Source organism: Armigeres subalbatus, chromosome 2 (assembly GCF_024139115.2).
Source record: "Armigeres subalbatus isolate Guangzhou_Male chromosome 2, GZ_Asu_2, whole genome shotgun sequence".
Lineage (NCBI taxonomy): Eukaryota > Metazoa > Arthropoda > Insecta > Diptera > Culicidae > Armigeres > Armigeres subalbatus.
This window is the reverse complement of record NC_085140.1, coordinates 147,605,066-147,630,125: the sequence shown is the minus strand read 5'-3', so window position 1 is coordinate 147,630,125 and position 25,060 is coordinate 147,605,066. Positions and strand designations below refer to the sequence as shown.

Here is a 25,060-nt window from a genome sequence, read left to right as displayed (position 1 = left end):
ATTTTACCGAACTAATTGTAAGTTTTATTACCGAATTATGGCTAATGATTGTGTCATTACATATTGTTCGGTAGTATTTAACCGAAATCCGGTAAAATCGATCATTTGTACCGAACAAACTGTAAATTTTTATGCTTACCGTACTTTTTCGTCAAAAAAATTACCGAACAGCGAAATGTATTTTAAGTGTGTAGACTGTCCAACACTTATGTTATCCGGATGGTGCTACGGCGAACAAAGCGGTTTTACGGTAAAAACTCGTAGAAGTAGACTTCTATTGTTGGTCTTGTGGTGCCTGGAGAGTGTCTGAATTAGATTGCTTCTGGTATGATAATTAACTTTAATGTTATGTTCTGACAGGGCAAGTAAATTGATCAACTCAGTTGAATTCAATTGACTTGCCTAAGGTTGAACAAGTTCAACTAACTTTTCTTTTAAGTGGATTGAACGAAGGTGTTTAGACGTTAAATTCAAGCGACTTACCCATTTCCCTTGCCTCGCATAACAGACTGGAAATGGATTAGGAACGTTGAGCTTCGGTCGATGAACCCCACGAGGATCTTCACTATCTTCTGGTTGGGGATGGGTATTTCATCTAGTTTAATATCTGGCTCTAACAGCTGATGCCTGCCCCTGCAGACATGACACAGTCAAATTTGATAAGTGTCATCATGAGCCGTAGCGTAGCAGCCCAATGGAGGGGAATAGCCATAATATTCAACACGAGTATCCGTATCAAAGTAACTTAATATATTTAAGGAATATCGGACATTTTTCCCGATTAAAGACTTAAAAAAATTTTGCATATGCATCGTATGCTTCATGCGCGAACAAAGAGCAAACTAAGTTTTAATTTTCTGAAGGTAACAACATGATCAGCCGTCACTGTACTACGAAAATGGAGATCTGAATCATGAAAATCAGGGATGCTCTTTGTTTGCGCATGAAGCATACGATGCATATGCAATATTTCTTTTTTCAAAAACCGATCGATAATATGATCAGTTTCTCAAGGCGCATCGAAAAAATTAAAGTGCATAAGTGCGTTTCACTATAAATTCTGAGCCGTATGCGGTAAGACGCGCGGCTACAAAGCAAAACCATGCTTTTAATTTTTTTTGATTATAACTCCAGAAATTCCATTAAGAAATTAATTAAATTATGTCAGAAAACTTCATCAAGGAATCCTTCAATACGGACATGTTTCATGAAATCTTTTAAGAACTCTTTCGAATAATCCCACAAAAAATCCATCGTGAATTCCGTCTGGAAGAATATACCGGAGCAGTTCCCAGAGGATTTTTTGGAGTATACCTTAAGGAGTTTCTGGGGGATATTCAAAACAAATTACCAAAGCCTATAGATGAATTTATAGAAGTGTTCTTGAAGTAAATGCCACGGAAACTCCTGGAAAAAACTCAAGGAAGAGAAGGCAGGAGTATTTGTGGAATAATTCCCAGGGCAGAAATTTGGGTGGAAGGATCCGGAAAAAAAACTACGGACTTTCAGAATTTCTGTAAATTATTCGGGAGATCTTCAAATAAACATGCCAAGCCCCATGCTGTTTTTCTGGCGCATCTAACGTCCTTATCGACAGCCAACCCGGGATAGTGTGCGGTTAGATGTGCTATGCGCTATGCTATGATTCGGAAGATCTTCAAATATATAATTTCCAGAGGATTTTCTGATAAAAATTACTGAAGCATTCCAAAACTATTCATCTGGGGCTTTTTGAAGGAATGCTGTGGGAAACTCCTGGAGGGATTTCCGGAATATTTCTGGAGAAAATTTCAATTGAATTTCCATAAGTATACCTCACACTAAAAAAATCTGAATATTGAAGATGACTCAATTGAAAATTGTGACGTAATATACGTGACGTAATTTGTATTTTGATTTATTTTTACATCATAACTGACGTCTTCAATCCATTCTTTTTTACTATATCATAGCAAACATAATATTTCTATCATGATCGTAAATTCATAGTATGGAAATGCATAATTATGACGAATGCTTTAATTTTCAGTGTGAAATGACTGAAAGTTGCGCGCTATGGAACTTAAACGCAAGCGCTGCATGAACGAATAAAACGTCATAAGTAAAACGTCGTCGGTGATGTCGGCTGAGTTTGTCTAGAGCGCGAAGGTGAAAAACAAAATGATTTGCAAATTTTGTGGATTATCTGCCGAAAATATTCATTTTTTTATAAAGCATATGCGATTACATAGGAGGAGTTAAAGTTTGAGTGTCCCAATGAAAATGTGGAGTGGTTTTCAAATCCTTCGGCGCTTTTGTGCAACATATGCGTCAGCGCCATATTGGAAAACAAAACCCCGTGGAAGTGCAATGTTCCGCTATATCCTGTGATTTTCCTGCCACCGATTTCAAGTTAATGACCAAGCACACAATGCAGCATATCAACCAGGGACATCCTGTTTTCTGTCCTTTGAAATGCCGTACCGGAAAACCGTTCGCTACAGTTAATGCATTACGGATACATAATATGTATTACCATCGGATCGGCAATCTGAAAAAGTGACCAAAATGAATCTCCGCAGTCGGATGATGCGACAGAAGTAGAGTGTTCAGAAATTTCTTCTGGCGCTGAAGAATTAGTTCCAGATAGTGCTCCTAGTGAAAAGAAAGCATGCGAAGATGTGTTTCAAATGAAACAAAGCTTTGAGATGGTTCTTAAATTGCTGTCGAAGCACCATGTCACTGATGTGGTTATACAAGAAGTCGTGGACACTGCAGTTCAAATTTTCAATAAGTTTTTACTCTTCAAGTGTGAAAATTTCACAACTAAAGCAGGACTTTCTGTTGAAACTAAGCAAGAACTCGTGCAGCGGATGTGAAGGGATAACCTTTTTGATGACCTTTTCGGTCCACAGGGCAAGTTTCGTTCCAGTCATACCAGGAAAAAGTTTTTCAAAGGAAATTTTTCTTACGTTTCGCCTGTCCTCTGCGAAGAGATCGGGAACATAAGAATTGTTTTTATTATTATGTCCCTGTACTTGAAACGCTTTCATCGATGTTGAATGACGAAAATGTATATGATGCTGTATTTCGTGACAAGCCTTCGGTTCCAAACCACATGACAGATTACACAGATGGACTAAAATACAAAAACAGTCTTTTTTTGGTAGAAAAACATTGAATTTATTTTTTTACCAAGATGCGGCGGAGGTTGTAGTTAATGCGGTAGGGAATGCAACTGGTCGGCATAAACTAGAATGCTGGTATATGGTCATAGGGAACCTTGAACATTATTTACGTAACCTTACCGACAACGTTCAATTAGTCCTCCTATGCAAAACAAAGGACTTTGCATATTTCGGTACAAATATAATTTTGCGAAGACTTGTAGAGGATTTAAAAACGCTAGAAGAGTGCGGAATTATTGTGAAAGGAGGGGGTTCTGAGGAGAGGATATACGGTTCCATTTTCATTACAGTGAATGACAACTTGGGAGCTCATCAACTAGCGGGACTCACCGAGAACTTTTCGAGAAGTGCATATTTTGCCGATTTTGTTATGTTGTACATGAAACATTTAAAGAAAACTGTTTCATGTTAGCCGACCCAAGAACGCCTCAATCGAGTGACCTAGATGTTGATGTGATTAAAAATAAACCTTCGGAAATACCTCACCGTGGGGTGAAATCGTCTTGTATTTTGAATGAGCTTGCTTATTTCCATATGTTTCATTATGGTTCAGCTCCCTGCATCGCTCATGACTTGTTTGAGGGCTGGGTTAATAACGATATGTTCCTGATACTAAAAGACTCGTACGGATGAAAGTGGTATCCCTAAACTATTTGCAGGCCCGAATAAACAGTATATTCTACCAATTAAAAATTAAAACCAAAATAGCTCTCGATTTTTCTAGGAAAAGTAAAACCATCAAAGCCAAAGCTTGCGATATTTGGCACATTGTTCAAATAGTTCCACTAATTTTTATTACAACTTCAGTAGATTACAATAGCCCAGAATTGTGTACGTTACTGTTAATAAAACAGATAACAGACATCATAATATCTTTCGTAGTTTCCGTGGAGCACGTGAAGTTACTCTCCATACTTATAAGAGAGTCTTTGGAACTGAGGACACTCGAGTTTGATGTTCCTTTGAAACCGAAACATCATTTTACAAACCATTACCCCAATTTGATTCTTTGGCTAGGTCCGTTAATGAGCTATTGTACTTTATTCTGCGAACGGAAGCACTGCTTTTTTAAAAGAGCTCTCCGTAGTACGCTTAATTTTAAAAATGTGGTCAAGTTCTGTAGTGAACATCACCAATATTACCAAGGTCTACTAAATACCAAAAACTATAGATTTGATAAAAGCTTCATTGTAGAAAAATATTTAGATTCGGCTGAGTATTTATCAACCGCGTTAAGATCCAAACTAATGGAAGCAGGATTGATAAGCGATCGGAATATATACGCCGAAGAAGCTATTTATTGTGGTCATAATTATAAAAAGGGGCAATTTGTCTTCATTGGCCACGATGAGTTTGGTGAAAACTTTTCGTAATAAGAATCCAGCTTTTGATTTTCGACCCTGAGTCCAAAAATATTTTCATTTATGGCGACAAGCAGATTATTTTGATATTCATGAGAAAAGCTTGCTAATTGTTCAAAACGAACGTTGAATCCGGAAGTGACAAATATCACGGAGCTCATTGATCGTACACCATTGGAATCTTATATCGAAAACAACGAAGAGTACCTTTTCATCAAGCACGCAATTCCACTGTTAAACTAAACCATCAGAAATCATGGAATCAATGGTGTTATTCAGAATATGCGACTCAACCCGGATGCGACGATTTTTTGTGCCTTCCTTCGGATCCATGTCAAGTCTTCTTCAGCAAGGTTTGTTTAAAAGGCATTATCAAACTAACATTTACTAAATACTGTGATATAATTATAGGATCAAACATGCTTGAAAAAAACGTGACTCAAATACTGACCGAAAATGATGGATGCTGTATAACGACAGATTTGGTTCTGAATTTCCTCAAGGATAAACTATTGATGCTCTTAGGACCGGATGAAATGTGGACTCCCGGGGATACCCATTTCCCCACGAACGATGTGTGCAGCGTGCAATCTGATAGTAAGTAATTTTTTTTATCTATTCATATTTATATTATTATTTACTAGTGAATCAAATTAGCATAGAAGTTGTGAAATTAGAATATATTTTTGTGATCCCATCCTAATGATCAAAAACTATTTTACACATTTAGCTACTAGCCCTGCATTTCGGTGTGGTTGGCTATTTTGAGGTATACCACCGTGGATTTCATTTTTCAACCAATTTAGCAATTTTTCAAATATTTATTGGACGTAGTCGGTGGAACATACCAAAAATTGATGAATTTGTTCAACATCGACAATGATGCATGGATGACACTTGTTGATAATATATTCGCATGGAAGCAATGTAGGTACTGTTTATGAGCAAAACATTGTTTTCAACACTCGAAGGACTTACTATATATATTAACAAATATGTGACGCATCACTACTATCAAGAGTATCGGTGCGATGCACTTGCAATTCGATGAAACATTCTAGCTTTTCCAGGCAACCTCCATCAGGATCTATGATCCAAAACATTGATGTGACTTCTTGCCAAAAATATTAACGCCACGAACATAGCTGTTGATATGCATACTTATATCCGAATATTAATAGTAGGTAATAACGTGCTATGATTACCGTACACCGTGACTTATATATGTATACTGCAGTAAATAAGAATGACAATTGATAAGGCCTTTCATACTTTTTCTTTTCACAACATTAAGGGTCTGTCTCAATTGGATGATTAAACTCAAATTAAACTTAAAAATGACAGTTCAATAATTATCAAATAACCCTGCTGGATGAGCAGGATTACTTTTGACAGATATCGAATCATTCTCGATCGATGTCTTATTGGAATTGCTGGGTAGCACGCAGCCATTCTTATGGCCGGGTGATTTTTAAATTTTCGAACTGTCAGTTTTAAGTAAAATTAAATTTGATTCGGGAAATGAGACAGAGCCTAAAGGGTTGTAAATATATCGGCCTCCGCACATGCACTAGTGGTAAACTCGCCGAATATTTCCCTTGGATGCCAACAGCCCCATAATATAGGGTTCCTATATTGAAAGATAGGCGAATACTTTTCTCAGACGTTATTAAATTTAAAATATGTTTTGGATGGATAAACATATTCCAAATTGTCATCAAATGCTAAGGCTGTGAACCAATCCACTAATTCGTTTAACTTTTAGTTAAAATTTGACAGCTCGATGGTTATTTCTTCTTTGTTAAAGATACCCGTGCTCCGAAGCATGATTAGATTTGACAGTTCGATAGTTAAACTTTGTTCGCGAGAAAATTGGCGCCAAAACCATTTTGTTCCAAATAACTACCAATCTGACAAAACTCAAATGGGTCGGCTTCGGGGTAAAATGTTAACCACGATTGGAAAATAACCATCGAATTGTTAAATTTTAACTAAAAGTGGAATGGTTCACAGCCTAAGTCATATAAATACAAACTCCAAAGTTTTGCACTGCGTTGGATCAATGATTTCTCGCTTAACTTTTCAAAAGGACCTGAGTAACATTTTTTGATGAATTAATTTTAATACTGCAATCAATAGCTTTCATATTGTTCTGTTGATTGCGCTATTCAAATTAATTCATGAAAAAATGTTACTTAGGTCCTTTTGAAAAGTTAAGCGAGATTTGTGATAGATCGTGACAAGAGGGTTGAAGGGAATGTAACATGCCAAAAAACTTTGAAAGCAATTATTGAATGACCTGCAAATGCTAGCAGCATTTCGACATAGTTGTTTCATTAGGGACGAAGTCGCAAATGTAAACAAATCGAGTTTATGCCATGGATCGAACCTCCTGGAAATGTTCTATATGTAGCATATTAAAAATGGCACATAATGTTGTTTTTTTTTTACAGTAAAAACGTAAAAATGCAGAAGGGAGATATTACATCACCGTTAGATTTTTGCCGCTCTCGTACAACAAAGTTGTACCAGAAGGCTATAATTTCACTCCAAAGGCCAAATTTTGATAGGAGGCTCGGAGTCTCATATACACTGCCAAAAATATCTATATAAGATATATGTGTCGCCGTTATACATTTTTGCAATAGCTCCACCCTAATATAATTGATATAGAACCACACATAAATTAAATAATTGCTAATTCGAGACCACACATAAAGTTTATTTGGATGTATATTTTATAAGTAGTTCGCGTGGAGAATGGTTATGTGTGCGCTGATATACATCATAAGTTAAATCTATGGATTTTTGCCAATAAATATGTGTGGATTTTTAGTAGTGTACCAATCGACTCAGCTCGAAGAACTGATCACATGTCTGTCTGTGTGTGTGTGTAGCCCCGGGAATTTTTTTTGTTAAACTCGTTTCATATACAGTGATCGTTCGCTAATTGGGGCACGACCTCACCCCAACTAGCGAATGCGGTTCGCTAATTGGGACGTTTTGACAAGCGTCAATGTTGTTTACTTTTTGCATTGAACAAAGGAAAATTTTACGCGCCAGAAAATATCGATCCCGCCGAACACGGCAACGAAACGTCAGCGTGTTTTTGACATCACATTCTGACGTTTAGCTGCTTTTTAATTGGGTTTCGCCCAGGTTAGCGAACCCCCAGCTAAAAAGCATCCCAACTAGAAAAAAATCCAATTAGCAAACGTTCACTGTGGAAGGACTTGACTGATTCGAGTGCAACTAGTTTCATTCGACGGAGAAACTATCCTAGTTTGACACTATTGTTTTTGTTTGCTAATAACTCATACGGTTTGAATAATATTTCTATTTTTCTTTTATCAAATACGCTGTTTACATGCACATTTTAAACCATTAATCAATTTAGTCGTGATGCAAAAAAAGATTACTAGTTCTTTAATCATATTTTCAAATCAAAATCAATCTGAAGTAAATTTAATTTGTATTTGCTTCAACGATTAGATTTGGATCTGTTTTATAAAAATAATTAACATTCAAAATAACATCTACTTTTTGAAATATAATTGAAAACATGTCATGGAAAATTCGAACCTATTTTTCTCCACTCGAGCTCATTGCGACATTGGCCCTTATGAAAAAACTGTGTCGATTTGTTTACAAAAGTAGCAGTCTTGCTACATCGTCTGGAACAGAGTGAATGTAAATAAGAGTGGCGACACTGTCAGAATTGGAATAGAATTCATCTGTCATTCCCATACAAAATCGTGTTTCAAACGAGCAGGAGACCTGTCAAATGCGGCACATGTCGCCACTCTTAATTACATACACTCTGGTCTGGAAAAGAATTCGCCCATCTCTTGGTATAGGATCCCCATATCGGACCAATAAGCCTGCGGACGAAGTTAATGTTGTACAACGTTGTACAAAGTTGTACAAAGGCTACACAAACACACACACGCACACACATGCACACACACACGCGCGCACTTCCTGGACAACCCATGATGTCTGTTGAGCAGATAACCCCTCCATTGCATAGGAAAAAAAAACGAATACACACACACACCCACACCCACACACAAACACACACACACAACACACACACACACACACACACACACACACACACACACACACACACACACACACACACACACACACACACACACACACACACACACACACACACACACACACACACACACACACACACACACACAGTGCTTCGGGTATGTAGGGCACCGCCAGTGCGGATGTCATCCACCACCGGAACTGTCGGACCACCTCTGCAACCCGAAGACGAAGACGGCGCAATGCGCGAAAGCGTCCCCTGCGATAGCCGCCGGTAGTCGGGGCACCATCAGTGCGGAAGTTTCCTTCACCGGAACTGGTGGACCACCCTCGACGCCGGGGAAGTCAGGAGGATTCAGTGAGGAAGTTTGCGGTACGACCGCCGAGGATCGAGACAACGTAGCAGTGGATCTCAGCAAGCCAGTCGGCGAACTAGCCTAAGCTAGGGGCCGGAATTTTAGAAGAAGTGCATGAGCACAGCCCCCCGAAGTAGTCGCAGCATCCCGTGGTCCCGGGGGGATCGAGGCAAGGAGGATAAGGGACCCGGTTACACCGGGAGGCACATTTTTAGCAGGCCGGGAGGAGCCCATCCCTGATCGCATTCGAGCACAGTGTGGATGCTCGAGGTGTCTGTCGCGCAGATTTTTGATGGCCTTTAACCCATGTAAAAAAAAAAAAACACACACACACACACACACACACACACACACACACACACACACACACACACACACACACACACACACACACACACGCGGCAATCGATTCTGCGCTGTAGTAACGATTGACGTCAAAAACGCTTTTAACAGTGCCAGCTGGGAGGCTATCGCCGCAGCGCTGCACGGTATGCGGGTCCCTTACTACTTGTGTAGAATCATTGAAAGTTACTTCCAGAACCGGATCCTGGTTTACGAAACGAATTCGGGGCAGAAGTCGATTAGGGTTACCGCAGGTGTTCCGCAAGGTTCCATTCTAGGCCCGACGCTGTGGAACATTATGTATAACGGAGTTCTAAAACTGAAGTTGCCCAAAGGCGTGAAGATTTTCGGATTCGCGGATGATGTCGTTCTAACGATAACCGGAGAGTCGCTGGAAGAGGTAGAAATGCTGGTGGCGGAGACGACCGACGCAGTTGAAAACTGGATGAATGGAGTCAAACTGCAGCTTGCTCACCACAAAACAGAAGTGATGCTGGTTAGCAACTGCCGCGAGATCCAGCGGATCCAGCTTACCATAGGAGGGCACAACATACCGTCCGTGCGGGCTTTGAGGCATCTAGGAGTGATGATCGACGACCGGTTGAATTTCAACACCCATGTAGACTATTCCTGTGAAAAGGCATCTAAAATGGTCAGTGCGTTTGCAAGGATCATGCCGAACGTGGGTGGTCCTAAAAGCAGCAGTAGGCGTCTTCTGGCAGCAGTAGCATCCTCGATACTGAGGTACGGAGCTCCAGCCTGGGGAGCTGCGCTCAAGACGAAACGTAACCGCAGAAAGTTGAACAGCGTGTTTCGCCTAATGGCCGTTCGAGTCGCGAGTGCGTACCGAACCATTTCCTCGGAGGCAGTTTGCGTTATCGCAGGGATGATTCCAGTCTGCATAACCCTAGCAGAGGACATCGAGTGCTACCAACGGAGGGATACCAGAAATGTGAGGAAGGCGGTAAGACTGGACTCTATGGTGAAGTGGCAGCAGGAGTGGGACAATGCGGATAATGGAAGGTGGACCCATCGGCTCATCCCCAATGTGTCGACGTGGGTGAACAGGGAGCATGGTGAGGTGAACTTTTACCTCACACAGTTCCTGTCCGGACACGGTTGTTTCCGCCAATATTTGCACCGGTGTGGCCATGCATCATCGCCATTCTGCCCGGCGTGTATCAACGTAGAGGAGACTCCAGAGCACGTGATATTCGACTGCCCGAGGTTTGCGGAGGCACGTAGGAGAATGCCTGCCATAAGGGCGGACAACATCGCAGAGCGAATGTGTCGCGATGAAGGTACGTGGCATGCGGTAACCAGAGTTGTGACACAAATAATGTCAGAGCTGCAGCGTCGATGGAGAAGGGACCAGCAAGCAAGGGTCGGCTCGGAGGAAAATCCAGCATAGTGAGCAGTGTTTGGCCTCGGGTCGTCGGGGCGCCGGTGAACCGGAAGTCTTCTGCCAACCGGAATCGTCGGACCGACTTCGGCACTCGATCAGTCAACCTGCTGAAGAAAGAAGAAAGAAGAGGGAAGTGCTTCGGGTATGTAGGGCACCGCCAGTGCGGACGTCATCCACCACCGGAACTGTCGGACCACCTCTGCAACCCGAAGACGAAGTCGGAGCAACGCGCGAAAGCGTCCCCTGCGATAGCCGCCGGTAGTCGGGGCACCATCAGTGCGGAAGTTTCCTTCACCGGAACTGGTGGACCACCCTCGACGCCGGGGGAAGTCAGGAGGATTCGAGTGAGGAAGTTTGCGGCACGACCGCCGAGGGATCGAGACAACGTAGCAGTGGATCTCAGCCAGCCAGTCGGCGAACTAGCCTAAGCTAGGGGCCGGAATTTTAGAAGAAGTGCATGAGCACAGCCCCCCCCGAAGTAGTCGCAGCATCCCGTGGTCCTGGGGGATCGAGGCAAGGAAGATAAGGGACCCGGTTTATCCGGAGGCACATTTTAGCAGGTCGGGAGGAGCCCATCCCAGTTCGCCTTCGAGCATAGTGTGGATGCTCGAGGTGTCTGTCGCGCAGATTTTTGATGGCCTTCAACCCTTGTAAAAACAAACACACACACACACACACACACACACACACACACACACACACACACACACACACACACACACACACACACACACACACACACACACACACACACACACACCCACACACACACACACACACACACACACACACACACACACACACACACACACACACACACACACACACACACACACACACACACACACACACACACACACACACACACACACACACACACACACACACACACACACACACACACACACACACACACACACACACACACACACACACACACACACACACACACACACACACACACACACACACACACACACACACACACACTCACACACACACACAGTGATATTTGTGCTGATCATTCTGGTCTTAGATAACTCAATTGGATGAGTCATCACCAAAAAGTGAGTAACCACGGTTTTTTCATCATTTTGAGTCCCTTTTGGCAGCAGTGTGAGAGAATTTGGGTTGATTTAAGGTAGCGTGTACGTAAACAGTTGAAGGCGTCGAAGGTGTCAAGTGAAAAGGCTTTTAGTATACGAATGTCACGACATAAAAACAAAGACTGATAGATTCGTAGCAAAATCTTGTTTCAAAACATGTCCAATATTAATTTAATTAAACTACTATAATTTTGATTCCCAATTATGTTGTGAAATTGAAATATCAATACATAAAAAATACATCAATCGATACGTGAAGCAGCACGAAAATGGGATGTCGTCGTTTTGGATTTCTTCGAATATATGGCTATACGACAAACCAGGGAATTTCATTAATGGTACTTATGCAGTTCGGTAGTACTACATTGGCAGCATTATTCAGCAAGCAAATCCCATGTAAGGAAATTTAAATATTAATCAAAGAAAAGGTATTTGAAGTCTCATCCTCTTTAAGTGACTTGCGCTGGTGATTAATAGTTGTGCCTTTGTCGTACATTTAACAATTAACTTTTGGTGTAAGGACCAGAGACACTAGTGCTGTTCATGAGCAGCTTGAAGTACTCAAAGTTTCTCCCGTCCTGCTCGTTCCTTTTTGTCAACAAATGGGCATAAGCAGGATGAGAATAATCTCGAGCTGTTCATTAGACATTACTGTTATGTACCACTCGACTCAGCTCGTCGAGCTGAGGTTACCTGTGTCCTACATTTTTTAAGCAAACTTCTAAAACTTTTGACGGGAATTCCTGCTTGCAATTAAAAATTGACCTGATCGGGTTGAAAAATTTTGGTCAAAATACGACTAACTAGATACATCAGGGTTTTTTAATCGGACACATGACTAATTAACTAGCACCATCAATTATCAATTACCAATTATTCAAACAGTGCGGAGTCCATGATAAGCAAATTGTCCTATGTCATTCAACAATGTCAGTTCCACTGTGCTGGTATTTCTCGTACAAGTTGTATCTGATACTTTGTTCTAGTTGTAATACCCCCAAAATGATTTTATATTAATGATGATTTGAATAACCGTTAGGGCAGCACTATATAGAAGTAGCACTTCTTTGTCATGACCCTTCAACTACAATGTACACTTTGTGTATTTTAACCAGGTGCTCTCTATACTCTACATAATCAAATGTGTCTCATACTTCACATCACTTCAATGCTTACAAAAACTTACAGTTTGAACGAAAAATGGAAATAATGCTAATGTAAGTCTTCTGATCAACCAGAGGACACCTGAAGACCCATAGTAATATACCAATCTACTCAACTCTACGAATTGAGGTGAAAATGGTCAATTCATGAATTCCACAGTTGAACTCCGGTATTTGTCTAAACCATTTGAGGTCATACTCTGAGTAAAGAATTAACGATGAATAATTAACCCATCTTGGCCGTCGTGTGATCGCCAGGAAGATCCGGAACAGGCGTAGTTATGGTTGTGAATTTCACAGTAGACTTTTTGAGAATATCATTAGTGGTACGACATCTTGTTCTAGCAGTCTGTGTATGAAATTATTGTTGTCAGATATATACATGAACTATTGTTGTTGCAAGGTGGTTTTCTAGAAGACTCGAAACACCGATGGAATCGATCACTTCATAAGTTGCATTGCGAAGCGTCGAATTAATGTCCTAAATTTCAAATGCAGCACACTGTACATGGGATTTACAAAATAACTGGGATTGACATTTTTTGGGTATTATTAGATGTGTTGCATCTATGTCAATTATTATCCGATTTTGACAATTCAGGGATGCCTAAACTAGAAATTTAATGTAGTTTCACGATATGTTAATGGAGACCATTGGATACTAGAGATATTCCGGGCTTTTTGAAGGTCGGTTCAAAATTGTAAATTTGTGATAAGTATTAGACTAAGTTGTGGCTAAAATCCGAATAATATTAGTAACCACAAATAAAGTAGGATATAGTAAGATATGGCCATTTGTTTAGAATCGGTTCCAATCGACAGTTTTAAGAAGAGTCAGGCCACGAATTCATTACATTTCAGTTTTAGCACCAAAACAAGTCATTCGACCACTCGTTTTGACCAACTGCAGGAATCAATATGTCTATCCCAGGGCCAGTAACTCCTGCTCCCACTTGGTTGTTCAATTTTGAACCGTCAGTATAAAACGTGATTGATCCTGATTGGCCCTCCATTCAACCATGTATTGCGCGTCGAGTCGAGTCGAGTCAAGCACGAGACACTGAAGACGGCCTTACTGTTGAGGTCGACATAAATACGTATCTGTCAAGATACAATTAAGTGGTGGAATTCAATGGGATTGTACAAACTCGTCTTATGACAAGTGAAGACATTCCACTAAAAAGCTCAAAATAATTTTCTTAACATGTATTGCGTCCAAGATCAATTACTTTGAACAGTCTATTGAAATTGTACTTTTTCTCCATCCAGTCTTCATTGTTTATTACTAGGGAGTTTATACTGAAGTTTTTTAGAAAGATGACCTTAAGGTCACCTCCCATTCCTTATCAATAGTAATGCACATGCAATTAAATACTAAGGATTTGGGTAACGCTACAATAGATTTAATATCTGATCGCAGTGGCACACCCGAACAGGAAAAAAAAAAGTTCCGGGAGTGGTCAGAGCCGAAGAATAGCCCATTTTATATTCATGCCTCGCTTCCTGAACGAAAACCATGAAAAAAGAGCGGTCAAATGACGAATGACTGCTAAAACTGAAATGCCCTTTTCTACAGCTTGGAGCTGCCTTTGGGGCAATACGTAAGTCTCGTAGGCGGTCAGAGTGGTCAATAGTCCATATAAAATCCATACCTCGTTTCCTGATCATAAAACATGAAAAACGAGTGGTCGAATGACTTGTTTTGGTGCTAAAACTGAAATGTGATGAATTTGTGGCCTGACTCTTTTTAAAACTATCGATTGGAACCGATTCTGAACAATTGGCCATTCATTTTCATTTGTTTAGTCTACATCTAAACAGATAACACTGAATCAACAATTTGACGCCACAATACACGGTTCGAGGCCGCATCTCTCCATCCTCGAATGCGCCCCACGCTCGCCAAGTCGTTTTGCACCTGGTCTGCCCATCTCGATCGCTGCGCTCCACGCCGTCTCGTACCTGCCGGATCGGAAGCGAACACCATCTTTGCAGGTTTGCTGTCCGACATTCTTGCATCATGTCCTGCCCATCGTACCCTTCCGGCTTTAGCTACCTTCTGGATACTGGGTTCGCCGTAGAGTTGGGCGAGCACGTGGTTCACTCTTCACCGCCACACACCGTCTTCTTGCACATCGCCAAAGATGGTCCTAAGCACCCGTATCTCGAATACTCCGAGTGCTTGCAAGTCCACCTCGAGCATTGTCCATGTTCCATGTCCGTAGAGGACAACCGGTCTTATTAGCGACACATTTGGTGCGGTGACGAATCTGTTTTGACCGTAGTTTCTTCTGGAGCCCGTAGTAGGCCCGACTTCCACAGATGATGCGCCTTCGTATTTCACGACAGACATTGTTATCAGCCGTTAGCAAGGATCCGAGGTAGACGAATTCCTCGACCACCTCGAAGGTATCTCCGTCTATAGTAACACTGCTTCCCAGGTGGGCCCTGTCGCGCTCGGTTCCGCCCACAAGCATGTACTTTGTCTTTGACGCATTCACCACCAGTCCAACTTTTGTTGCTTCACGTTTCAGGAGGGTGTACAGTTCTGCCACCTTTGCAAATGTTCGGCCGACAATGTCCATGTCATCCGCGAAACAAATAAATTGACTGGATCTGTTGAAAATCGTACCTCGGCTGTTACACCCGGCTCTCCGCATGACACCTTCCAGCGCAATGTTGAACAATAGGCATGAAAGTCCATCACCTTGTCTTAGTCCCCGGCGCGATTCGAACGAAATGGAGTGTTCGCCCGAAATCTTCACACAGTTTTGCACACCATCCACCATCCACGAACTCATTCACTAAAGGTGACAGACGACGGAAGATGATCTGGGATATAACTTTGTAGGCGGTATTAAGGATGGTGATCGCTCTAAAGTTCTCAGACTCCAGCTTGTCGCCTTTCTTGTAGATGGGGCATGATGCTGGGTCATTAGGCCGAAGGTCATTAGGCCGAAGGCCATTAGGCCGAATGGTCATTAGGCCGAACGGTCATTAGGCCGAATGGCCATTAGGCCGAATAAGAACTGGGGAGTGAGAAACGAGTTGTGCTAAGTGAGGAAGAAGGAAGATGGAAGAAGAAAGGCAGAATGAGAAAGAAGGAAGAAAGGAGAAAGAAGGAAGAAAACGGAAGAAAGAAGTAAGAAGAAGGAAGAAAACGGAAGAAAGAAGTAAGAAGAAGGAAGAAAACGGAAGAAAGAAGTAAGAAGATGGAAGAAAGAAGAAGGAAGAAGAAAGAATAAGAAAGAAGAAAGAAGAAAGAAGAAGAGAGATGAAAGAAGGTGGAAAGAAAAGGGAAGAAGAAAAAAGGAAGAAGGAATAAGGAGGAAGGAAGAAGGAAGAACGAAGAAGGAAGAAGGAAGAAGGAAAAAGGAAGAAGGAAGAAGATAGAAAGAGAAAGAAAAAAGGAAGAAGGAAGAAGAAAGAAAGAAGAAGGAAGAAGGAAAAAAGAAGAAGAAAGAAGGAAGAAGGAAAAAAGAAGAAAGGAGGAATAAGGAAAAACAAAGAAGGAAGAAGGAAGACGGAAGTACGAAAAAGGAATAAGGAAGAAGGAAGAAAGAAGGAAGAAGAAAGAAGGGGAAAAGGAAAAAGAAAATTGAAGAAGGAAGAAGGAAGAAGGAAGAAGGAAGAAGAAAGAAGAAAGAAGGAAGAAGGAAGAAAGAAGAAGGAAGAAGAAAGAAGGAAGAAGGAAGAAAGAAGAAGGAAGAAGGAAGAAGGAAGAAGGAAGAAGGAAGAAGGAAGAATGAAGAAGGAAGAAGGAATAAAGTAGAAGGAAGGAGGAAGAAGTGGAAGGAAGAAGGTAGAAAGAAGAAGGAAGAAGAATGAAGGAAGATGGAATGAAGAAGAAGAAAGAAGTTACAAGGGAAAAAAAAGCGAAGAAGGAAAAATGAAGAAGAAAGAAGGAATAATTGAGAAGGAAAAAGAGAAAAGGAAGAAGGAAGAAGAAAACAGGAAGCAAAAAGAAAGAAAGAAAAAGAAAGAAGAATGAAAAAAATAAGGATAGAAGAAAGAAAGAAGAAGGAAGAAAGAAGAAAGAAGAAGGAAACAACAAAGTAGAAAGAAGAATGGTGGAGAAAAGAAGACAAAAAGGAGGAAGAAGGAAGAACCAAGGAAGAAGAAGAAAGAAAGAAGAGGAATGCTGAAAGAAGAAGAAAAAAGGGAGAAGGAATAAATAGCATAGAAGAAGGAAATAGGAAGGAACAAGAAGGAAGATCGAAAAAGAAAAAAAGGAAAAAGAAGGATAAGGATTCTTTTTGCTAATTCGGCCTCATTGCCATTCGGCCTAATGACCGTTCGGCCTAATGACCATTCGGCCTAATGACCTTCGGCCAAATGGCCTTTGGCCTAATGGCCTGACACCATGGGGCATATAACCCCTTCCTTCCACTCCTCCGGTAGCTGTCAGATTCCCAGGTTCTGACTATCAATTTGTGCAGGCAAGTGGCTGGCTTTTCCGGGCCCATCTTGATGAGCTCAGCTTCGATACCATCCTTACCAGCTGCTTTATTGGTCTTTAGCTGTTGGATGGCATCCTTAACTTCCCTCAAGGTGGGGTCTGGTCGGCTTCCATCGTCCGCTGAACTGACGTAGTCATCTCCTCCACTGCCTTGACTTTCACTGCCTGTACTCTCAGCGCCATTCAAATGTTCCTCGTAGTGCTGTCAAGATGCTCCCATCCTTATCCCGGCACATTTCGGCTCGCGGCACGAAGTCTTTGCGGGATGCGTTGAGCTTCTGGTAGAACTTGCGTTTTTCTTGAGAACGGCACAGCTGTTCCATCTCCTCGCAACCCGCTTCTTCCAGGCGACGTTTCTTCTCCTGAAAAAGGCGGTCTGCTATCTCCGCTTCCGTCTATAACGTTCCACGTTCTGCCGGGTGCATTGCTGCAGCGCGACCGCCCGCGCTGCGTCCTTCTCCTCCAGAATCTGTCTGCACTCTTCGTCGAACCAATCCTTCCGTCGACTTCGTCCCATATACCCGACGTTGTTCTTCACTGCGTTGATAATGGCTGCTTTGACTTTGACTTGGACCGAAATTGTAGCAATCCTCAAGAGGGTCCCCATGAGCTCACCCTCTTCCGGCAACGCTGCCTCGAGATGCTGCGCGTATGCAGTGGCGACATCAGGTTGCTTCAGTCGCTCTAGGTCGTACCGCGGCGGTTGTCGTTACCGAATATTGTTGATAACAAATAGTTTTGGGCAGGGTTTGCAGAAATCGCTCTCAATAGATAATGAACAACGATAAAAGAGAGGCAAAACTGTTCCGAATCATAACAAGCCATGATAACAAAAGTATCAAACTTGTATACAAGCGCGAAAAAACAAAATCGGATAGACAGTCCCCACAGAAAAATTGTGATTCTCGCTTTGTTTTCGCTCCCTTCGTGTTGATTACTGCACAGCTGAGTAGAACAAGTTGAAATGCATCATCAGAGCCAGTGCTCCCCGGATTTGGAGCTTTCTAAAAGAAATTTATCATGGGGTATAGCCTCCCGAATCAGTTCTCTATCATGACAGCTTGCGAAAAAGGTCTCTCGCGGTATGCTACATATCGTATATGTATACAGAGATGATAAGTGAGAGACTTGTTCTTTCTCTTTACGATTCAATCTCTGGTTTTGGGCGCAGTTTAACCATCACCAGATACTGGTCATAGTCGATGTTAGCGCCACGATATGTCCTGACGTCGATAATGTCGGAGAAGTGCCGTCCATCAATCAGAACGTGGTCGATTTGTGATTCTGTCTGCAGTGGTGATCTCCAGGTGTACCGATATGGAAGGCTGTGTTGGAAGTAGGTGCTGCGAATGGCCATATTCTTGGAGGCAGCGAAATCAATTAGTCGTAGGCCATTTTCGTTCGTCAGCCGGTGAGCGCTGAACTTTCTAATAGTCGGTCTAAACTCCTCTTGGCCAACCTGAGCGTTCAAATCTCCTATGATGATTTTGACGTCGTGGCTTGGGCAGCTGTCGTACTCACGTTCCAGCTGCGCGTAGAATGCGTCCTTATCATCATCAGTGCTTCCAGAGTGTGGGTTATGCACGTTAATTATGCTGAAGTTGAAGAACCGGCCTTTGATCCTCAACCTGCACATTCTTTCATTGATCGGCCACCACCCGATTACGCGCCTTTGCATATCGCCCATCACTATGAAAGCTGTTCCTAGCTCGTGTGTGTTGCCGCAGCTCTGGTAGATGGTATGATTACCTCTAAACGTTCGCACCATTGATCCCTTCGAACAAACCTCCTGCAGCGCTACGATGCCGAATCCACATTCTTTGAGCACATCGGCGAGTATGTGTGTGCTCCCGATTAAGTTGAGAAATTTGCAGTTCCACGAACCGAGTTTCCAATCGCTAGTTCCTTTTCGTTGCAGTGGTCTTCGACGATGGTCCCGTTCCGTACTCTCTTGCATTATTGTTCGTTGCGTATGTTTTTAAAGGCTGGCTTGCAGGGCCTGACACCAAACCCCTAAATTTCCGGAGGATCATTCCTCCTTATTCCCGGTGGACCATGGTGCACAGTTTCACTTTAGAGTCCCTCGCTGGCACTCGGACGATGATCAGCCGCCCTAACATGGAGAATAGACGCTGTTGTGAGCCGATCTTGACATGGAGAACAGACGCTCAGTAAGATTTGCACCTCCGGAGAGGAGCAAACCCCCCCTTCTCTGTCAGGGATAGGAGGGATAGGATAGGGATAGGAGTTTCTGGGTAAGAGGCTAAGGACCGCAAGAGGGGGTCTATTTTATTCCTTCAGATACGCGAAGTACCAATGGTATGCTTTACCCAGCATTTGCCGTGCCAATCAACAATTGGCCATATCTCACTTGATTCTGGTCCGATTCAAATCCCAACATGTGGTTCCAATCAGAAAGAGCCCTACTTCATTTGTGGTTACTAATATTATTCGGATTTTTGCCACAACAAAAGCGTGATACCTTCGAAAAGCCTGGAATATCTCTGGTATCCGATGGCTTCCATGAACATATCGTATATCGTAAAACTACATTAAATTTCTAGTTCAGGCATCACTGAATTGTTAAAATCGGATAATAATTGACATATATATATATAACACATCTAATTATACCCAAAATTTGCAAATCCCAGTTATTATGGACATCTCTTGTATACACTTATTTGAACATTTCAATGAAGGTCCCTAGAGAAGATGTTCAAAACCTTCCAGAGAATCATACGGTCGCATCAGTACATGTAGTGGTCACAAAATCAACTTCATACTCAGAGTATGATTACAAATGTTTCTAAGAAATCCTGGTGCCCTGTGATAAAATTTAAGAACTAATGATTTTCACGATTGTTCCGAATCTTGAGGACCACCCGCTGGCTACGATGGTCCAAATGTGGGTCATTGTCTCAATTACATCCTTAAAAGTAAAGACAACACATGATTCTAAACAAATCCTGTTGGCTGCGATGGCACATTGTGTGAAGCGCAACAACAATTACAAAATCAAAATATAATTGATTGTTTATAGTAATATGAAATTGTTGTTTAAATACTATTCACTTTCTGATAGTTTTTTCTATAGAACTGTATAAGGTTAAACAAATAATTTAATTATATTTTCAGGTATGGTCGAGGAATTAAAACCTATCACACAGCATATGTTGGCTAATCATCAACCTCTAATCATCGATGCCAGTCCACCGGATGTTGTCGAACAAACACAGCCGGCCGCCAACCCTTTGATGATTTATCATCAAACGCAACCAGAAGTCAACTCTTCTTTGGTTTACCAACAAACTGAATCAGCTACGGGCACCATATCGATTATTCCGTTTCCAAACAACACTTGTGATCAACTTCCAGGACCATCAAGAACCCTTCCGTTGTGCATTATGAATGTATCTGGTGGTGATTCTATCACAGAATCAGACGAAGAAGAAATAAATCAGTCGAATTCGATCGACGTTGAACCTGATCAAAATGTACATGAAGAACAAAATATTCAAATATCTGCGGAGGATGTAGAGAATTGCAGTCCAAACATTGTCCCTAAAAAGAGAGGTCCAGAGAGCGTGACAGTTATGAGAAGCACTAAGAAGTTTGCATCAAGTGAGCTGAAGTTCCGGAGCTTCCAAATAAACTGGAGTAAGATAAGTGACAACATTCTTCGTAATCTACAGGAGTTACAAACTTTTCGTAATGCTAACCCTGGCAAATGTGCACCTCGTGCACTGCAACTTACAAAAGCTGATTGGAGCGGTCTAACGAATTCCGTAGTAGATCAACTACGTGCCATCGATTATGAAATACAAGCAAGTATCATGGAGAAAGTTGCAAAAGATATTCTTGGCAAGTATCCGTGTCTAAATTTTTTGGATGATGATGGGTACGATACGGGAACAGGCTTCGTTTGGATAAAACACAAAATGTTGAACCGGAACTCTTACCTTAATCGGTTCAAGAATGACAAACCGGCTCCAACCAAATCTGAAGTTCGGCAAACTCGTAACGTGCGGGCTGGAACTAATAAGCAGTATTGGGAAAAATCCAGTAAAGAATGCACTAAAGTTATCTTCTCAACACTGGTGCGTGATGAACCTGATTTATTGACGGAACAATTTCTACAAGACTCCCAGTCATATGTAAGATTCCGCTTTGACGAGGATAAACCACTGAAGGACATACTGGTAGCCTTTCCTGTTCTGCGAAGAAAGCTGTTAATAGATTATCACTTTGAAAGCGCTACTGGCGTATCCGCTAGGTCAATGGAACAATATTTCACGGCAAAACGATCTAAGCTAATCGATTATTCGAAGATGAAGCATAAAACCTGTCACTTGGATACAGCCACAGCCACAGATATCGATATACTAAGGTTCTTGTGCGGCTTGTTGGGAGAGAGAAGATTGACGACGTTATTATTGAAAAGAGGTAAGATTATTTATTCTACTCAGTTGTCTAATTGAAGGTTACTAAGAAACGTTAAATGATTTACAGATGGGAACGAAGATCGACGCTATTTTCACAGATTGTTCTGGACCGGTACTTGTCAGCATAGGTAAGTCATACTTTTACTGATTGACTAGGGACACGCTGTCCAAAAAATCTGCTCTTTGATTTTACATGGAGTAAAACGATTTTATAGTCTAGTAAAATCCCTCTATTTTGAATTTTCTAAATATCACGTCAACTTAGCAACCATTAGACCCAAAAGCTGATGATATCATTTCTCTTGTCATAAGACGAGTTAGTACTAACCCATTTAATTCCACCATTTGATTGTAACTTTACAAATACGTATTCCGACCTCAACAGTAAGGCAGTATTCAGTGTCTTATGCTTGACGCGAATTGCGACTCGAGTCAAGTACGAAATACTGAAGACCATATTGCTTTTGAGGTCGAAATACGTATCTGTAAAGTTACAATCAAGTGGTGGAATTAAATAAGTTAGTACTAACTCTTCTTATGACAAGAGAAATGCTATCGCTAAGAGGTGAACCAGCCTAGGGCTCAAAGCCTCTGAAATAAAGACAATAATAATAAGAAATGCTACCATTGGGTTTTGGGTCTACTGGGCCTCGTCCATAATACCTGTCAATAACCTACAAATACGTCGTACAGTTGACTTATTTGGACGGTTACTCTATATGGTTAATACAGTGAAAAATACACTAATGTTAACATTTCTTACACATATAAGTCAGTTTTTCGATTGTATAATGTGAATGCATATTTACTGGGATATTAGTTGCTTCAAATAACAAATCGATTTCGTTGAGATGAGTTTATAATCGAACAATATTTTTATTTCAGATTGCGGAAATAGTAACCGGATTTATTATGTTTTCGCTGAGCAAGTGAGGCTGACCGAAGGAACAGATAATGTTTTATCAGCAGTGTCGGATCTTATTTCCGTACATTATGTACACAACTTTATGTACATGCGCCAAATATCCAAGTTCTTGGAGTTCGTACAAGAGTATTTTTTCAAAATTCTACCGGCTACAGGATCAAAATCGAATGCCACGCGCAAGGGACAACAACATAGGGTTGTTAAAAATGTAGTTAAATCCGTAGTTCGTAGTAGTTCGGAGTACTGCGCACAATGAAGTGAGACTAATGTCTGTATGATTAAGATTATTCAATAATAATTCAAATAAGATTAAATCCATTACCTAAATTAAAACTAACAAAAGGCTATGAGTTCAATATAAAAAAAGGCAAAATAAACAGATATTTTTATTAAATTTACAACTTTGTTTCACTTGACGTCAAATTGAGAGAAAATCAAACAAAAACAAGTTTTCTGAATTTTATACCATGAAAATCAGGTATACAATTACTATTCGCCACAACTTTTTTTTATTGCAGTAATTGTGAATGTCTAATTTCAATGCACGTATAGAAATAAAAAATGTGTCTGAAAGTAATTTAACACGTAAGAAATGGAACAGTAATTTTACAGTAAACAAATTTTGACGTCTTGTAAAAATACGACTTCAGGTAATCCGACCAAATGTAAAACTGAAATTGAACGTAATATTATGTCATTTGTTTCGCTTACATATGTCGGTCCTAAATGACGTAAAAATGCAAGATTTTTTCGAAGTGTGAGAACTACTTCCGGAGTGATTGGGAGTTGCTTTAGCAATTCTTTGTGAGATTCGGAAGAGAGTTCTCGAAGTAATTAAATAAGAATTGTAGGAGTTTCTGGAACTCCAGGGAGAATTTCAACAGATTCCCTGAGGAAAAACTTGTAGACATTCTAGAGGAATATTTGTAAAAAATCTAAATTTCTGGAGGAATTCACAGGAAAATTTTGTTATAGCTCCTATGAATTATCTGAACTGCAGAGAATTTTTTTAAATAATTTTGGAGGAATAACTTCAAGAAATTCCGGAAGAATTCCTGCAGGAATCTAGGGTGGAATTATTTGAGGGGCTTCCGGACGAACTCTCTGTTCTGGGGAATCTACTAAAAAAAATCTTCAAAGAAAATTTTTTTTGTGGAAATTTTGTAGGAATTCCTGGAAAAATACTTAGAGGATCCTGATGAAACTTCCAGACGAAATCGTGGAGGAATTTCCGTACAAAATCCTGGAGGAACTTCCGGACGAAATTTCGAAGAAACTTCCAGACGAAATTCTGGAGGAACTTCCGGACGATATTCTGGAGGACCTTCCAGACAAAATTCTGGAGAAACTTCAGGACGAAATCCTGGAGGAACTTACAGACGAAATACTGAAGGAACATCCGAACGATATCCTGGAGGAACATCCGGACGAAATCCTGAAGGAACCTCCGGACGAAATTATGAAGAAATTTCCGAATAAAATCCTAGAGGAACTTCCGGATGACATCCTGAAGGAAATACCAGACGAAATTCTGGAGAAACTTCCGGATGAAATCCTGGAGGAATTCCCGAATGAAATCCTGAAGGAACTTGCAGCCGAAATCCTGGAGAATCTTTTGGACGAAATCTTGGAGAAACTTTCAGACGAAATCTTGGAGGAACTTCCGAACGAAATCCTGGAGAAATTTCCGGACGAAAACCTGGAGGAACTTCCGAACGAAATCCTGGAAATACTCCAGAACGCAATCCTGGAGGAACTTTCGGATGAAATCCTGGAGGAACTTCCAGACGAAATCCTGAAAATACTTCCGTCGAAATCCTGAAGGAACTTTTGGACAAAATCCTGAAGAAACTTCTGGATGAGCTTTCGGACGAAATCCTAGAGGAACTTCCGGTTGAAATCCTGGAGAGTCTTCCGGACAAAATTATGGAGGAATTTCTAGAAGAAATCGGGTAGGAACTTCCGAATGAAATTTAGGAGGAACTTCCAGACGATATCCTGAAGGAACTTTCGAATAAAATTCTGGAGGGGCTTCCGGACGAAATCCTGAAGGAACTTTAGGACGAAATTCTGGAGAAACTTTCGGACGAAATCCTAGAGGAACTTTCAAACGAAATCCTGCAGAAACTTCCGGAGAAATCCTGAAGGAATTTCCGGACTAAATCCTGGAGAATCTTCCGGACGAAACCTTGGAGAAACTTTCGGAAGAAATCCTGGAGGAACTTCCGTCGAAATCTTTAAAGAACTTCCAGACGAAATCCTGGAGGAA

General features: G+C 41.2%; 1 protein-coding gene across 1 annotated transcript; it reads left to right on the top strand.

Moving 5' to 3' along the window:
* Positions 1-4,728: 4,728 nt before the first annotated feature.
* Positions 4,729-21,902, top strand: LOC134209292 (uncharacterized). The gene is made up of 3 exons (XM_062685288.1): positions 4,729-4,881; positions 4,940-5,125; positions 20,560-21,902. The coding sequence occupies exons 1-3, from the start codon at positions 4,785-4,787 to the stop codon at positions 21,900-21,902; spliced, it is 1,626 nt and encodes a 541-aa protein (XP_062541272.1). The 5' UTR covers positions 4,729-4,784.
* Positions 21,903-25,060: the final 3,158 nt, after the last annotated feature.